The 18,720-nt window shown below is 35.9% G+C and overlaps 1 protein-coding gene across 2 annotated transcripts in view; it reads left to right on the top strand.

Moving 5' to 3' along the window:
• The window catches only part of CWC27 (CWC27 spliceosome associated cyclophilin), a 193,941-nt gene that overhangs the window by 160,032 nt on the left and 15,189 nt on the right, over positions 1–18,720 (top strand). Inside the window, exons 12-14 of one of the 2 annotated variants that reach the window (XM_081826812.1) lie at positions 355–464; positions 5,326–5,429; positions 12,175–12,240. In XM_081826812.1, the coding sequence (XP_081682938.1) occupies positions 355–464; positions 5,326–5,429; positions 12,175–12,240 (280 nt within the window). The remainder of the gene's footprint in view (positions 1–354; positions 465–5,325; positions 5,430–12,174; positions 12,241–18,720) is intronic. The other variant, XM_006732516.3, reaches the window with a different exon arrangement.

Here is an 18,720-nt window from a genome sequence, read left to right as displayed (position 1 = left end):
GTTCCCCTTTCTCCACAACGTCTCCAACATTTGTTGTTTCTTGCCTTGTCAATTTAGGAAAATCTTAATTATTTTAAAAGTGAGATAGGTAATTTTATACTCAAACAAGTGAGAACAACTACAATAATGCATTATATAATAAAGATGTTTATAAAATTGGTTGATAAATTAACATTGATCACTGTCTAGCATAGGAAATAGTTGTGGAGCTGGAGCCGTTTATTGGTTTGATTTTTAAATGGGCAAAAACCCATCCCAGGTTCTGACCTCCTCTTCTGTAATAAGCATAGACGTTAATATGAAACCACACAGTCTTTTTACTATTTATTCTAAGAATATTCTATTATTTTTCAGAGGAAGAAACTGCTCCTGATGGTGCTGTTGCAGAATACAGAAGAGAAAAGCAAAAGTATGAAGCTCTGAGGAAGCAACAGGCAAAGAAAGGAACTTCTCGGGAAGACCAGGTAACTTCATAAGCCTAAATCCATAGGTAATGCATTGCCTTTTAATTGTCTTTAGGTGTTCCTAATGAAGCCTAATTTGATTATACGTCAGAAAAGCACTACCTCTTAAAAATGAAGAAAGACCTATTCGTACAGGAAGGGGTGACAAGAACCTTGGCCACTCCTGTTCTTTCCAGACATTATAGGCAAAAAGCCTAAAACTTGCAGGTTTCAACTTTGTACTCTCATATCAAGCACAGGAACCTTATAAAGCCACATATTCTCAGATAGCCAGGTAGAACCTCTAAGTAAATATTATGAAATGGAGAAGTGGTGATTATAAATGATGAAGAGATCTCTTCTAGCACAGCATCTCACATGCTGACTAGCCAGTGCTGCTCGAAATTGTACACTGCCTGTAAATAAGGCATTTGGTCCACTAGTTGACTTCTGTTGTCAATAATATTACAGGACTCTGCTTGTTTCAAATAATTTCCGAATTTTTAAGAACTAATAAAAGAAGACTATTAGAAATAAGAATAAAAAGAGATAGCTCAACAATCTGAAAGTCAATTTTACACACCATGCCACACTTGGCATTTAATAAAGTAAATATCTTCAGCAGGCATTCATGTTGAAAAGCTAGGGGGAAGACCAAAATCATTTATTTTTGGTGCTGCCATATATATCTATTTGAAAACATGGCATTTTAGGTGTATAAATAAAATAGACAAAATAAAAGTATATTAAAAAGCACAAGTCTAGGGCGCCTGGCTGGCTCAGTCGTTAAGCGTCTGCCTTCGGCTCAGGTCATGATCCCAGGGTCCTGGGATCGAGCCCCACATCGGGCTCCCTCCTCGGCGGGAAGCCTGCTCTCCCTCTCCCACTCCCCCTGCTTGTGTTCCTGCTCTCGCTATCTGTCTCTGTCAAATAAATAAATAAAATATTTAAAAAAAAAAAAGCCCAAGTCTACTTGAATAAATTAATATAATCAGGGACTACATTATAAATGACACCTAATTACTGGTAAAGAAGGATCATGCATCAGTACTTAGCATGAAAATAATCATAAGAAAAGTTCCACAAGAAGTCAGGTACAGGGAATTGTAATTATAGAGAACGAATTTGAGCAATTTTCGAAAGAAATGGCACATCAAATGAAATTAAGAAAAAGTACATTATTAACTTGTTTTCATGGAGTCACAATGAATAGCAACTGTAGTCAATATACTACCAAAGATGCCCTAAGGCTCACTCTTATTCATGCACTCTTATTTTTTGCCTCCTAGCAAATAATTATTAAGAACCATGTACTAATCAGTGTATTTGGTGGTAAACAAGGTGGACACACATCTGTCCTCTCTGAGCTATTAGGGAAAAGAGCCAGGTAAGTAATACCAATAAAAGAGGATGAGCATTATGACAGGTTAAGTACAGGGAACTATGGAAAGGTCTAATAGTAGGAGCTAACACGGCCTAAGAATCTGGGAAGGCCTCCCTGAGAAAGTGATTGGTCAGTTGAACTGTGAAGGCTAAAGAGGAGATAGGTAGCCAGACAAAAGGAAGAGTATATGAAAAATATTTGATGTCTTTGCAAAGAACTATATGTTAAATATGACTGTAACATAAACTAAGAGAAAGATGAAGCTAGAGAGGAAAGCAGAAGCCAACTCATGCAAGGCATTTTTGAGCCGTATTAAGAAATTTATATTGACCCTAAGGGCAGTGGGAGCCATTGAAAGAAGGAAGTGACATGATCTCATTTGCAGTTTAGGAAGATCCCTCCAACCAGGCTGCAGTATAGACAGTATACTGAACCAGGACAGGACTAGAGGTGCAGAGGCCAGCTGAAGAGACTCTTCTGTGTGGATACACGTGCACAGTCTGCGAAGGAAGGGCCTCTTTGAAAGAGTTTCCTCCTGCTAGGAAGGCTCTCACCATGCTGAAGAGCCATGCTATAAGTGGTTGGCCATTCATTCCTTCAGCAAAAACCAGAAGACTGATTCCCCTGTAGATGCCAAACAGAAATGTCCCTATGCAAATCCTATCTTCTTTTTTTTTTTTAATTTTGTTTATTTACTTGAGAGAGAGAGAGAGCAAGCGAGAGAGAGCATGAGCAGGGGGGAAGGGCAGAGGGAGAGGGAGAAGCAGACTCCCTGCTAAGGAGGGAGCCTGACACAGGGCTCTATCCCAGGACCCTGGGATCATGACCCGAACTGAAGGCAGACGCTTAACCAACTGAGCCACCCAGGTGCCCCCAAATCCTATCTTCTTTACTCTATGTTGTGCCCCATTATTTTTGTGATGTTTGCTTTTCTGCCTAGTGTCTTCCCTTGCCTTTAGAATGCAACTACAGAAAGTCCAATCTTGATTACAGGAGACGCTAAGAAAAGCCAAGAGGATGTTTTTTGTTTGTTACAGTCCCCCTTCTCTGAGCAAATGCCAGTAGCAGGTTAATTGGATCTAAAAACAGACTGCCTTGCCACTTTTTCAACTCAAGGAAAAAGATCCAGGTCTAGGGTAATTTTCTAGGAAGCTTTTAAATTTGATTCCACTAAGAAGTCTCCTTTGTTTTCATTTTTCTTTATGCCTTCAGAAAAGACATTTCCAAGTGTACAAAGGTCCACCATTAAAAATTGATGGGGCTGAGGTGCCTGGGTGGCTCAGTCTATTAAGTACATGATCCCAGGGTCCTGGGATTGAGCCCCTGGTTGGGCTCACTGCTCAGCAGGGAGTCTGCTTCTCCCTCTACCCCTTCCCCTCCCCCTGCTCATGCTCTCACACTCTCTCTCACTCTCTCTCAAATAAATAAATAAAATCTTTTAAAAAAGTTGATGGGGTTTACTTTAAGCTATAGGTATAGAAATATGCATATGCAGATATATTTTATATAATATATATATAGATATTATAAACTCATACACATATACACAACAACACCTAAAAAGCCTTGAAGGATATTTACCAAAATGTTATTCTTAGTGGTGGGACAACAGATATTTTTGTTTTGCTTCTCCTTGTTTTCTGGTATCTCTAAATTAACCTTTTTCTTATTATAAAGCAAATACAATAAACGTTTGTAAGCACAATGGTTTTTTTAATGAATGAGGTTTATTTTTTTTAAAGATTTTATTTATTTATTTATTTGAGAGAGAGAGAGAAACAGCACGAGAGGGGAGAGGGTCAGAGGGAGAAGCAGACTCCCCGCTCAGCTGGGAGCCCGATGTGGGACTCGATCCCAGGACTCCGGGACCATGACCCGAGCTGAAGGCAGTCGCTTAACCAACTGAGCCACCCAGGCGCCCAATGAATGAGGTTTAAAAACAAGGGATGCCTTCTTTATCTGTTAACACTGTTGAAGAGCTTAGTCTTTTAATTACTACTCTGGAAACAGATAAAATTTCTAAACCCTAATGGACTAGGCAGCCCTCAGAATGCCTATGAGGATATTCTGTAGGAATTTATAGTGTTTCCCCAAAACTCATCTCATTCAGCAGCTATGGCAATGTGTATATTTTCATCTGTTGTCCATGTGCGCATTAAATTTTGCAGAACTTATAAAACATATAAGGTACTTTTACTGTCATTTTTTGGCAATAACTGCCTTTGATTCTTGCACCACCTGTCTTTACTGCGCTTAAGTTCTAGACCTACCAAAATCTACTTAATTTTTTCAAGAACTATGGTCTTAAGGGTATTTCCTAGATAAATTACAGAGCCTAGCAATTTATTATGATTCCTTATTATACTTATTATTCACATACTGAATTATTATACCTCTTTTTCCTTATGAAATATGACTATTTTAGTACTAAATTCAGTATGTCAGTATCTTAATTAGACATTTGATTTTTTAGACAGGTAGTACTTCACCCCATTTCACAATTACATACTTTTTTAAACTGTAGGATAAAAAAATTTTTTTCCAACTTTGGTTCTCTGCTCAAATTCGGAGTCAACTGTTAAGTTACAGCCAGGGGGACAATGTGATTACAAAATTGTAGGCACTTGTTGTTTGTTACCCACAAAGGACACAGGAGACAAACACAAATCAGAGAAATGGCCCCCTTTTTTTTTAAACCTACCGAACCATGGTGTTTATGCCCCACTTCTTATACTTAACAATAGAATGTAATACTTCACGAATATAATTTTTATAATAGTGTAATGGCATAGTCACTGCTTTTTAGCAAATTTATCTAGTTCATTATTGATAGACATTTTAACATGTTTCCATTCTTCACTTGTATGAGTACCGCTGCAGTGTACATCTTTTGCATAAACCATTTTCTGTGTTTCACATAATTTTTCTTCATGTATTCCCAGGATTGAAGTGATTGAATCAAAGGGAATGAGCATCTTAAAGTTTCTGATAAATATAAAGAGCTTTCTAAAAATATTACTCCCATTTACCCATCTTCCAACAGTTAATGTGTTCATTCATTTTACCGTCCTTAACAATGAACTTTTTAAGTTTTTGGAAATTTGTTCAGTGACAAATAGTGTTTGTTATTGGTGTTTTATTTTTAATTTCACATATTTTAGTAAAATACATCCTTTTCTTATGGGCATTAAAAATTAGCCATTAACAAGCATGCCTTTTATTGTTTAAGTATCTTTTATATAAGCAAATTTGTGTTCCCCAAAGCAGAAAACAGTCACCTATGTCTGAGGGAAAAGGTCAGTGCAAATGCAAACAAGGCAATGTCAAGGTTTGTGAATATCAGTCACTGTTGCAGTTTTGTTATTTTCCTTCAAGATTAAAAATTTAAGTGCTTTATGTGTTAGTGTTTCACATTTTATTTTCTCCCAAACTTCAGTGTTTCTTGTAAAATTATGTTTATCCTTATCAGAAAACTTAGCAATGTAATTGTTATTCCAGACCCTGGCGCTGCTGAACCAGTTTAAATCTAAACTCACTCAAGCAATTGCTGAAACTCCTGAGAATGACGTTTCTGAAGCAGAAGTAGAAGATGACGAAGGATGGTAAGGGCTTTGACTCCTCTGTATTAACCGTGAACAAACAGGCTCAGAGCAGAGATGCTATTAGGACATTCCCACTATATTGTCCTCTTTTCTTTTTTCTTTCAGACTTCACCTTTCATTACACCCTTGTCATTGTAGGGCCTCAGCACCTTTTGTCTTCATTTCACTTGAGTAAGCATTTATTGAGTGCTTGGTGTGTTCCCAGTATTATGCTAGCTAGCGGAAAATATACAAGAAATATGTGATGTTCTCCCTGTCCTAAATAGCTTTCTAATATTGTGGAAAAGATAAGATTCACATTAAACAGCTAGAAAGCGCCTCAAAAGATTCTAAATCATTAATTTTTTACACTTTCCCACAAACATTTTAGGACTCAGTAATACATTTCATAATCCTACTAAGTTCCTCTTAAAATTTATGACCTACAGGATCCTAGCAATTCATACACAGTCAACTTATTTTTTCTTTGGCTATTTTTCAGCTTTTTAAGACACTGATAAGAAATAAAGGAATTAATGACTCGTACATGTCCTATCCTTAGCACTTTATCCTATAATGGCAAAAGGGAAAAATAAAAGGAGTAAGAATTGTGCTTTTCCTTATCACACTCCTCTGTCCTCCAGTTGACTTCACATGTAGTATATTAGGACTCCCCACACCTAACTGCCCTCACCTCCCACTCCACCCTGGCTCAAGCACATTGCTGCAAGCAAGCCAGTGGGTCACCCCCCACATATGACTCACCCTCTGGAGCCTCTGAACTGTCACATGTGCCATTACCCCAACCCAGAATCATAGCCTCACTCCTCTCTGCCAGACAGCATCTCTCTCCTATTTCAAAACTGCTCAACACTCCCATCCTCCAGGAAACCAGTCAGCAAGATTTGTTGAGCGCTCACAAATCTAGAGGGTGGAGGAAAGAGGGCTGGGACACACATTAAAAAAGACATAAAAACACTTATTAAGAAAACATTTAAGCAAGTAAGATTCTACAACTATATATAACTTTAATCAAAAGGGCTGAGGGGATGATTATTTGAATAGAATGAATCCTACCTCCCCTGGGACCCTTAAGTACTTACGTATTTCTCAATATATAGTTTCTGTAGGATCTAGGTTATTTTTTTTTTAACCCTGAGACTTTTTAAATTGGTTTCTATTACTTATGTGTATTTGTTTATACTTAAATTCAAAGTTGCTTAAAGGCAGAAACTGGCTTCTCCCACTGTCCTGTGCCAAAGGGGAAGGCTCAGTGAGTGTTGATTGACCCACAGAGATAAATGCACATTACAAAGAACTTTCTGTTTTTTTATATGACTGGACAGGTTTAGTTTTATTTTGGATTCCTTGAATGTCTCAAAATATCTTTCAAATGTTTTGGGTTCAACCACCACACAAAAAAATGCTTTGCCAAGTCCTCTTCCCCTTATTTTTGAATCCATATGCATTTTTTAAGGAAACATGATCCATGTGTTTCTGATTCATTTACACTTAACTCATCAAGATGGTGTTTTGTAAGAGCAGTTTGATGCCCAATAAGTTTTTTTAACCTTTTTATAAGCCATTTAAGTCCTTTTTTATTGAACAGGAAAGTCATCAACAAATTTAAACCCAGAAGTTTCATTTGAATCTCATAACCCGCAGGATTCAAATTTACTTTCAACTTGGCAAGACCATTTAACTTCCCAAGGTTCTTCCTAGCCACTTGGTTCAGTATTCTCTCACTGTGAATTCCTCATTAGCTTCAGATGTCAATTAGTGTTTTTAAAATTGTCATTCTTGCTTTTGTTGTGATTTCACAGTACAATCTATGTTCTAACATCCTCATTAGAAAGTAAACAAATGGAAAAACTTTACCAGATGGTAAAATCACTGGTCAATGATGTTGACCACTTCTCCATCTGGGGAACAAAAATAAGTGGTAAAGGAAGGGTAGGTAAGTTAAGTTAAAGACCTAGTCTTCACCAGGTCTTCAGGGGGTTCATTTCTACCTTTAATTGCAGTCTCCTTAACAGAAAGTCAGAACTGTAAACTATGTACCTACACATTTTTCGGATTTGTTTTATTTGACATCTAATAAAATACCTTTCATGTTCAAGGCACTAAAGAGAATCCTACAGAATACATGGGACCCTTTTTATCCCACTATAGACTATTGAAATTTTGTAACCTGATAAGCAACAACATCCTTTCTGTTCATAAATGCACCCGTTCAACTTTATCCGGTCTCTAGTGATTTAGATCATCTCTCATAAAATATATTCCACTCAGAAAAGAAGTCTTGTATTCAAAATGAGTTATGGCAAATATTATGAGTGCATGGCATGTGCATGTGTGTTATGCATAAATTACATGGTTACCAGGCTATTTTGTAGGTCACGGTTACCGCTTTTCTAAGAAGTGAAAGTCAGCCAGTGCTGTACTACACTGTCAGGGTCTGTTATCTGAGGTAAAATGATTGCTTCTCAGACATTTTTATGTGTCCGCATGAGTGACCACACATTGAGGGATCATTTTCATTTTCTGTCAAGATAGAAACCATTACCAATTTGTTATGTTTTCTTTTACTTGGCAAACTGTTCTATTCGCATTTTTGGCTGAGCTGCTGTATTGGCATGGTGTACAACAGACATTTGGGTACCATTCAGCAGCATTCTACTTTTCGTGCAAAAAAAAAAAATGGGGGGGAGAGAAAGAAAAGAAATATGATTCTATTGTAAACACTGTATATGGTGTTTGATAATTATTCCCAGATTTCACTGTCTAACAAGGCATTTAAATAAGTGTTATTAGTAGATCTAAGCTGAAATGCATGATGGAAATTTTTCACTCAAAATTATTAGGATTGTTCCTTTGTTGGGACATACGCTGCCAATACTTGGTGGCAGTGATGGCTCCCAGATTCAGTGTAGCCGCTAAAGTAGCCTCGTTGCCGCTACATTCCTTCATCCCACAGCATCGCGCTCTTAGAGCTATAGGATCCTTCTTCAAGCATGGATTTTCTAAAACCAATTAGATACATGGCAGGAGTCATCAGCCAACAGATTCATGTGACCATGTGGATGAAGTCCATATGCCATTTTGGGTTTGGTTAGATAAGGCTTGGTTAGCTCCCAAAAAAGTTTTGAGAGAGCTGTGTCTGACAAGATAATAGAGAGACATAAAAAAGAAAGCCACCTGCTCCTACAGAACAAAATCAGCATTCCAAGGAGAGGAGAAAAATTAAATCTATGAGAGTAAAGTGCGGTTTTGTGAACATTTAACTATTTACTACTAAGTTCCATTGAAATTTTTTCCAGATTGTTAAATCTAACATTAACCTAATCCTTTACAACAAATATACGTGACAAAATAATAAACAGTATAAAGTCTGTCCACTTTGCTCCCTCCTTCTCTTCTCATCTCTCTCCCCCTACCACTTTCCATAGTACATACAGTATTCAGTATCATAAGAATTAGAGAAACACTAAAAATTGCAATGGTTGCCTCAAGTATTTTAATAATTATTTTTATTATATAAAGAAAAGATGTTCACTGTAGCAAAACCAGAATACGGACCCCTCAAAGAAAATAAATAAAAATCAACAGTGATCCCAACCTCAACAGTAAATACTATTAATTTATATCCTTCCAGATATTTTTATGCATATATATATTTTTCACAGAAATGAGATCATATAATGCCATAATCTTATAACTTGCTTTCTTCCCTCAGCAATATACAGTAAGTACTTTTCCTTGACATACATAACTTTATGATGAATTTTTATGTTTTTGTGTTATGGCCACATAGTCATTTATATGATAAACCACAGTTTACTTGATCAGCCCTATATTGCTGGATATTTAGGCTCTTTCCAGTTTTTATTATTATATACAACACTGTAATGAACATCCATGTGTCCTCATCATTGCCAGTTTTCTCCGGATTAATTCCAGAACTGGAATTTCATAGTCAGTGGGTATGCATATTAGGTTTCTGCTAAATATTTTCAAGTGGCCCTCCCAAAATGTCATTCCAGTTTATACTCCCATGTAAATATCATTTTTATGACTTGCTTTTAGGGCTGTTAGAATCTCAAGGATTAATTAAGATATTCTGCAGTACTTAGTGAAAAAGAATAACATTTTAGAAAAAATGCTTCGCCCTTGTAAAGTTTTAAAAAATACAAACAGTCTGATTTGCTTCTGTTTTTAATAAAACTGGTACAAATTTCATCATGACTCCTCAGCATCCTCAGGTCTAAGTGGTTTTGTTCTTGATTCTGAAAAATTCTCCTTCCAAGATAATCTTATAGGTTAGAACTTTTGGATCTAGATTTTTGTTTGTTTGTTTTTGTTTTTCAATTTTATTACTGCACCTTGACTTGCATTAAAAATCAGTTTGTCCATTGGTCACAATTTGTGCTAGAGATTGGAGTTCAAGAACCAAGGTTTAGCATGAAGTAGTTTTCAAGTGTTCCTCTGGAGTTAGCAGAGCATAGAAGTAACAAGTACCGGTTGCCTGAGTGGCCAAAACTGTGAAAATTTAATAATGCAGACATAAAAGTAATTATTGACAGGCCCATTCAGAGCTCCTTAGAAGATACCATTGAAGGACATAGCTTCATCTCACTGGCAAAGCTTTAAACACCTTTTATATATAATACATACTGGAATTTGTATACGATGTAGTCATGTATTGAGTAAAGGATGCAGTAACTACAAATGAATATTTTAATTATAGTTGCCACTTCATTCAGTCAGGACTTTGCCAGGCATGGGTAATAAGTAAGTGTAGACAAACCCAAATACAGGTATAAGGACAGACGCTGTGAGAATAGTGAAAGCCCACATTAGCAAAGTGAGAGATCTTCTTTACCCCTTAGCATTAGCTAGGGCACCAGGTCTCAAAAATTTTGTCTCTGGACCCCTTTATACTCTTAAAAATTAGTGAGGACTCCAAAGAGCTTTTATTTGTATGGAATATATCTATTGATTCTTACCTTCTAGAAATTAAAACTAAAAAACTTAAAATCACTAAAAATATTTCATGTTAACATAAAAGTTTTATGAAGAACTGTTGTATTTTCATAGGAGAAAATCTAGTAAGAAGAGTGGCACTGATTTACCCTTTTTTTTTTTTTTTTGCTTACCTTTTTTACATACCTCCAGTGTCTGATATAACAGGAGCAGCTGGGTTCTCATATCTGCTTCCGCACTCTGTTTTGACCCCACACATCATGTAGTCTCTGAAGAATTCCACTGTACATTCCTAGGATAAGAATGAAAAAGGCAGGGGCGCCTGGGCGGCTCAGTCGTTAAGCGTCTGCCTTCAGCTTGGGTCATGGTCCCAGGGCCCTGGGATCGAGCCCCGCATCGGGCTCCCTGCTCCGCAGGGAGTCTGCTTGTCCCTCTCCCACTCCCCCTGCTTGTGTTCTCTCTCTCGCTGTGTCTCTCTCTGTCAAATAAATGAATAAAATCTTGAAAAAAAAAAAAAGAATGAAAAAGGCAAATAATGTTTTAGTATTCATACTAAAATAATTGCCATTGGAGACACAGAGAACCCCAAGTCACACTTTGAGAACTGATGGACTAAAGCATCTTTAGTCATTGTGTCATTGTTTCATGGTGGTTCTTTTTTGTTAGATATAATAACCCAATCTATAGGTCCTGGGAAGCTTTATTCAACTTCCCAGTTTGTGATCCTTGTTTTCAAGCAGTACCAAAGTAATGCTTTCTGAATTAAATGTGTCCAACCTATTGGTCTAGACCTGCTTACAGCATAATTCTTACCATGCCCATAGCAATTCCAAACTGACCCATAACTGTTGTTTTTTTTTTTTCTTTTTCAGAAATGTTTTGTAATAGACCTTATTTTTTTAGTCCAGTTTTAGATTCACAGCAAAAGTGACCAGGAAGTGTAAAGAGTTCCCATATTCCCCTGCCTCCCCCTCCCCCAACACACAGCCATCTCAACTATCAATATCCCACACCAGAGGTACATCTGTTACAAATGATGAACCTACATTCACACATCATTCTCTCTCAAAGGCCACAGTTTACATTAGGGCTCACTCTCAGTGATATATATTCTAGGGTTTTGGACAAATGTGTGACGACATGTTTCCATCATTATAATACCATGCAGAATAGTTCCACTGCCCTAAAAATTCTCTATGTTCTGCCTCTTCATCTCTCACTTTCTGGCTAATGCTGGCAATCACAGATGATTTTACTGTGTGCGTAGTTTTGCCTTTTCCAGAACGTCATATAGTTGGAATCACAGAGTATGTAGCTTTTTCAGGTTGGCTGCTTTCACTTAGTAATATGCAGTTAAGATTCCTCTACATCCTTTCATGGCTTCATAGCTCTGTTTTTAGTGCTGAATAGTATTCCATTGTCTATATGTAGCACATTTTACTTATGCACTCACCTACTAAAGGGCATCTCAGTTGCTTCCAAGTTTTGGCAATTATGAATAAAGCTGCTGTAAACATCCATGTGTAAGTTTTTGTGTGGACATAAGTTCTGGGGTAAATATCAAGGAGCATGACTTCTATATCATATGGTAAGAGCATGTTTAATTTTGTAAGAAACCGCCAAACTACCATCCAAAGTGGCTTGACCATTTTGCATTCCCACTGCAATGAATGAGCGTTCCTGTTGTTTGACTTCCTTACTCGCATTTGATGTTCTCAGTGTTTTGGATTTTGACCATTCTGATAGGTGTAGAGTGGTATTTCATTGTTATTTTAATTTGCAGTTCCTCAAGGACCTATGATGTTGATCATCTTTTCACATGCTGTTTGCCATCTCTATATCTACTTTGGTAAGGTGTCTGCTAAGGTTTTTTGCTCACTTTTTTATCAGGTTGTTCACTTTCTTATTATTGAGTTTTAAAAGTTCTTTGTATATTCAGGTGTGTCTTTTGTAAATATTTTCTCCCAGTCTGTGGCTTCTCTTCTTATTCTCTGGACATTGTTTTTCACAGAGCAGAAATCTTTTAATTTCAGTGAAGTTTGTCTTATCCATTGTTCGTTTCATGGATCATGCCTTTGGTGTTTCATCTAATAGCCAGGGTCATCTAGGTTTTCTCCTGTTATCTTCCAGGAGTTTTACACTTGTGCATGTTGCATTTCAGTCGATGATCCATTTTTTAATGGAAGTATAATTAACATACAGTGTTATATTAGTTTCAGGTGTATGACATTGATTCAGCGGTTCTCTACATTACTCAACCACAATAAGTGTAGTCACCATCTGTCACCTTACAGTGTTATTACAATATTATTGACTATATTCCCTATGCCATACTTTTCATCTCTGTGACTCACTTACTTGGGTCTATGATCCATTTTGAATTATATTTTGTGAAGTCTGTAAGGTCTGTGCCTGGGTTAATTTTTTTTCTTTGCTTTTGGAGTGTTTATATTTTCGCAGACTTTTTGGTTTTAACAAGTCTGCAGAGTTACTTTAATGTGCAATATCATCATTTCTTTTAAAACAGCCTGTTAAGTATATTTTTACCCAATTATCAATTATTCCGATTAATAAGGTTATACAAAATAACTGACAGAGTAGAAGTCACTTATATTTGACTTTAAATATACATACTTTTTATGCTTTTTGATCATATAGTCTTCTACTGGTAGTAGGAGATAAAGGTGGCTCTGAATCCTACCAATTCATTCTTGAAGCAGATATTTGCATATGCTATATTTCAGGTACCCTGCTAGGACCTTAATGCTGTCTTCTCTTATTTAGCCCTCCGAGGGCTCATAGGTTAGAGACCAGCCATGGTGGACTTGTTTCTTACAACTCCACCAGATAATTAGGATTAGTCCCATTCTATAAATGAGGAAACTCTGGCCCAGAAAAGTAGGTTATTTGCCCAAGATCACACAGTAATAAATGGTGAGGGGTCACACTTAGGACGCCATCCTGCTTCCAGAACAGTGATTTCAACATGAAGAAATAATTAATAGAGTGAAGGGGGGAAAATCAACTTGACTTTCATAGACCTTTGATTCTAAATCATAATATCTGTCTTCTAGAGCTGGTTACAGCATATATCATCCATTCTCATGTTTGGAATACTTTCTACATTCCTTTAAAGAAATGCACCACCATGGGCACCTGGGTGGCTCAGTCGGTTAAGTGTCTGCCTTTGGCTTGGGTCATGATCCTGGAGTCCCGGGATCGAAATCGAGTCCCACATCGGGCTCCCTGATAAGCGGGGAGTCTGCTTCTCCCTCTGTCCTTCACCCCGCTTGTGCTCTCTCTCGCTCTCTCTCTCTCTCAAATAAATAAATAAAATCTTAAAGAAAAAAAAATGCACCACCATGGAGGCTCTCTGTAATCCTACATGTTGAATTATCTTTTAATTATATTGCGAGCTGTTAAATCAGACTGCCTGAGTAAGCAACCTCTATTGCAAGCCTCAATTTCTTCACCTGTAAAGTGGAGATAACAATATCTACCTCAGAATTGTTATTAGAATTAAATGAGATAATTCATGTAAGGCAGTTGTAAGTTACAAAGTACCCGACTCTAAGGAAATGCTCAGGAAATATTAGGTGTGAGAGAGGGAGGGGGCGTGCATAGTACTGGGGTAATATTGGTAAGGCCTGACAAATTACTAAAGCAGCACAAAATAAACATTCTAAATTAAATTGACAAATTGTTATATAGTTGGCTTGATGTAATAATATCAAAGAAAAATAATATATAAAGAAAAGGCAAATGTTAATTTACCTCAGTTACGTTGTCTGTGACCAAGAAGGAATGTAGATAAATTCATTAAATATGCTAGTTGTGCTTAATGGTTCTATTTTAAAATCTCTTGAGAAAAGGAGAAAAGTATTGTAAAGCAGGTTCCTTAGCTGAATCCAGATTATAAAATCCTCAGGCTTCCAGGGTATACCTAATGTAAATTTAGCATTCAGAGAAAGAAGAGGAGAGTGGACAAGATAACCTTTTCTATGCTGGGAATACACAATCATCGATTATGGACTTGGACTCTCTCCAGAATTTATCTTTTTTTCTTTCTTTCTTTCTTTCTTTCCTTTTTTTTTTTTTTTTAAGTTGACAGCATTTTGAAACAGAGGAAAGGCCCTGTAGGCATAAGTAGTTCATTTTTATTGGAAAGAAAATTTAAGGAGCCAAGGTCCTTGGGATTAAGCACAATGTAGTAAAAAAGTTATTTCACAATGGGAGTTACAGATAGCAACCAAGCCAGTACAAAATGAAAGTTGCCATTGTACACAGGCAATCAAGAAAATACGACCAAAAGTTCTGTTACTTTAACCATATCTGGAAGTTAAATATGCTTAAAGTGAGATAGAAAAACACAAATACTAAGATTCCAGGTGAAATTTAGTGAAAGAAGATGCAGAATTTGTATATAGTTGCTTGTATTTCTATAAAAACAATTTTGTGTCATTTCTTTCATAGAATGTTTAGGTGAAATTAATACAAATTGTCATATTGATTTTTCAAATAACCTAATTTGTGTTTATAATAGTCAATATAAAAAACATTGAAAAAGGACAGGAAAGAAAAAAATCAATAGTAATTTCATACCTCACAGAGAATCATCATTAATGCTTCAGTCTGTCCTCATACATATATATATATATATATATACACTTTCCTCAAGAATGGAAAAATTTATCCAATTTTTCGTTGTAAGTTTTTCATGAGTGAATAATCCAACAGTTATATATTTTGTAAGTCCACTGTTATATCCTTAGGTTAAAGGAAGTGAAACTGCTGAGTCAAATATTTTTTTTTATTTTAACAAGGAATAATTTACATATAAGAAGTTGCATAGTTCTTATTTGTTCATTTTGGTTAGTTTTAAAAATTGTATACACCCATGTAAACACCACCAACACAAGATCTAGAACATATACATCACCCCTGAAAGTTCCCTCATGCCCCTTTCGACCAGTTCTTTCCCCAAAATCATTCTGATTTTTGTCAGCTCAGGTGTGTCTTGATAACATCTTTGCTAGATTGCATTCCAGAAAGTTAAATTATTTATACCTGTACCAGCAACACATGAAATTGCTGGTTTCTCCTTATGCTAAGTAATATGTATGTGTATGTTGTAATATATCACAGATAACAGGTAAAGATACATTAATCTTTGCCAGTTTCTACTTTGTATTATTTTGTATTTCTTTGTTTACTGGTAAAGTTGAACTTTTTAGGGGTTCTGGGTGGCTCAGTAGGTTAAGCGTCTGCCTTTGGCTCAGGGTCCTGGGATTGAGCCCCACATTGGGCTCCTTGCTCAGCAGGGAGCCTGCTTCTCCCTCCCCCTCTCCCTCTCCCTGCCACTCCCCCTGCTTGTGTTCTCCCTTTCTCTCTCTCTCTGTCAAATAAGTAAATAAAATCTTAAAAAAAAAAAGTTGAACTTTTTAAAGATGTTAACTGGCCATTTATATTTCATCACTCTTGTGGTGGTTGTTAATTGTATATAGTATGATTATATATTTCTTGCTGATTTACAAAATTTCTTAAATATGAAGGATATTTTTGGTTTTAAATATTTTTACTAGTTTGCCATTACAATTTGTGTGGGGGTTGTTTTGTTTTGTTTTGTTTTGTTTTTAACATGGAGTTTTAAATGTGCATTGCTAAATCTGCCAATCTTTTCTTCATGTTTGTGGCCCAATGTCATTCTTTAGGTTTTCATAATCCCAGGATTATGTAAATACCTACTTATATCTTTCCCTAGTGTTTTTATAATTTTATTTTTATTTTTAATTGACATCTTTACCTGGAATTGATTATTTGGTGTATTATGTTAAATTATTCTTGCAACGTTTTTTTCTATATTGCTAACTTGCACTATTGAATAATCCTGTGTTTTCCCCCCACTGATATTAAACACATCCTTTATCATAGAGTAAGGCCTTAGGAATATTTTTGGGTCAATTTCATTATTTTACATGGATTTTTCTGTCTGTTCCTGTGTCAGTACTTCACTACTAAATTACTGTAGCCATATAATAGTATTTAATATCTGGTAAGCAAGTTGGACCTTTATTGTTCAACACATATTTTTACACTAAAAGCTTAAACATCTGGATAATGTGCTCCATTCGTATTTTCTCTGAGGTAACCACACCTGGAAAAATCTTAGACAACTGACCATGGAATCAATAAAAAGGCCCCATTATTTAACAGGTGGGCACTACCTGAATTTCAACCCTAGTGCCAAGAAGGAAATAATCAGTCTTTAGACAAACTCCCTACCTTCAATGGAAAAGATTGCATGTGGAAAATAAGTAGCATGAGGAATAAAAAAGAACAAAATCTAGGATATTTGATTGCCATTTTATGGTATAGGTTTATAAATGTTTTTATGAGAAGTCTGATCAGAATTTTTTCCATCTCCCTGGTACTGAACAAAAAAGCACAAAGGATTAACAAAGTCATACAGTAGATAACATCTCACTTTTATTTTACATGATGTCAATCCCCAGGACATCTAGGATGGCCATATATAAATGCAAGCCACAAAATCTTCTTCCAAAGACATTCATTAATAATCTTCCTACTGCCCGGAGCACCTGGGTGGCTGAGTTGGTTAAGCGACTGCCTTCGGCTCAGGTCATGATCCTGGAGTCCCGGAATCGAGTCCCGCCTCAGGCTCCCTGCTCAGCAGGGAGTCTGCTTCTCCCTCTGACTCTCCCCCCTCTCATGTGCTCTCTCTCTCTCTCTCTCATTCTCTCTCTCAAATAAATAAATAAATAAATAAATAAATAATCTTTAAAAAAAATAATAATCTTCCTACTACCTACCATTTTGAATTATTAACATCCCTTATCCTCTCTGGTATTGCAGATAACGAAGTTAAATGTAATAATAATGTTCTGTTCTTTGTGTGCTGGCCATGAAATTTAAAATGTCAGGCTTGGGCTGTTTTTTAGTAGAAATAAAAGTTATAAGAAGAAGCTAACCTTTACTGAACATGTACAAAGCACCAATCCTTTTTAAACCTATAAGCTAAATCTTATTCTTATGCCCAAATCATATGGGAAGAATCTGAAGCACAGAAAGGTTAAGTAATTTTGGTCAAGATGTCATAGCTAGGAAGTGGTAGTTCTCAAAAATAACTAATCATGCTTGGTTCAATAGTTTGTGTGTGTGTGTGTGTGTAATTTTATATTATAACAATTTCTCTAACTGAGCTAGCCTATATATTTTTTGCAGTTGCTTATAAAGAAGTGTTGTTGTTTTTTAGACTGTAGTAAGAAGGCCAAACAAGTGACTTCAGGACGTCATTATAAATTTTTGGTCAAAAATTGTCTATCCCCCTTAAAATCATGGCAGATATTAAGTCCATGTCCCTAATATTATAAACCCTATATTATTTGAAGAATTAAAATTCAGAACGTTATTTAAAAGTTTGTTTAACTTAAACTAAGAAGCTCCTCATTTAGCCACATTTACCCATAATTTTCCATGGGAATATAAAGAATAGAGTGGTTATGACTATGGGATTTGGAGTCAGACCTGATTTGAATCCCCATTTGGAAATTTACTAGCTGTGTGATTTCAGGCAAACTGTATAACCTTTCTAATCCTGTTCCTTAAACTGTAATCTGAGGATAATAATAGTACCTTTCTGATAGATTAGTTTGTGGATTAAATGAAATACTTTTTTTAGAGGATTTAGCAGGGTGTCAGTGCTCAACAAATGTTTTGTTATTCTTATTTCTGATGTCATCATTGTTATTTTTTTAAATTAATTTCTCTGTATTTGTCAGTAGGTCAAAATGATGATTAGAATATATACCATTTCTATAATGTTTGACAGTTTTTATGACCTTTTCTTAATTAACCCATAATAAGTTGCAGTAATTAACTTTAGTTTCTGTCATAATTCTTTCTGAGATAAAATAAATTTGAGATTTGATATTTTTATGGTAAACAGTAATGCCTCATTAATGAAATATTGTTTTTTTTTTCCTTGAGGCTGGTACTAAAAAAGTGGTGGGGTGGAGGGGATATCAATTAAAAATAAAATTTAAATATAATGTAAAAGAACATCATCACTTTAGAGGGCAGAGAATTATAAGTTCAGTGTAATGTAAATGTTTTTCTTCCATTCCTCTCCCTTAGCCAAGTTCTAAAGTAGTAATATGATTATATGGAAGGAAGGAATATGATTATAAACCTTGTTCCCTAATTAGTGTTCATTTTATAAAGGACTATAATGCTGCAGAAGACCAATGAGATTCTTCATAAATAGGAACTTGTCAGAGTCACTGACCGTGGAAAGGTGGTGGTTTTATTT

This window comes from Leptonychotes weddellii, chromosome 7 (assembly GCF_054177405.1).
Source record: "Leptonychotes weddellii isolate Sample4059 chromosome 7, ASM5417740v2, whole genome shotgun sequence".
NCBI classification, from domain to species: Eukaryota; Metazoa; Chordata; class Mammalia; order Carnivora; family Phocidae; genus Leptonychotes; species Leptonychotes weddellii.
Note: the sequence above shows the minus strand (reverse complement) of the source record. Positions and strands in the feature narration are given on the sequence as shown.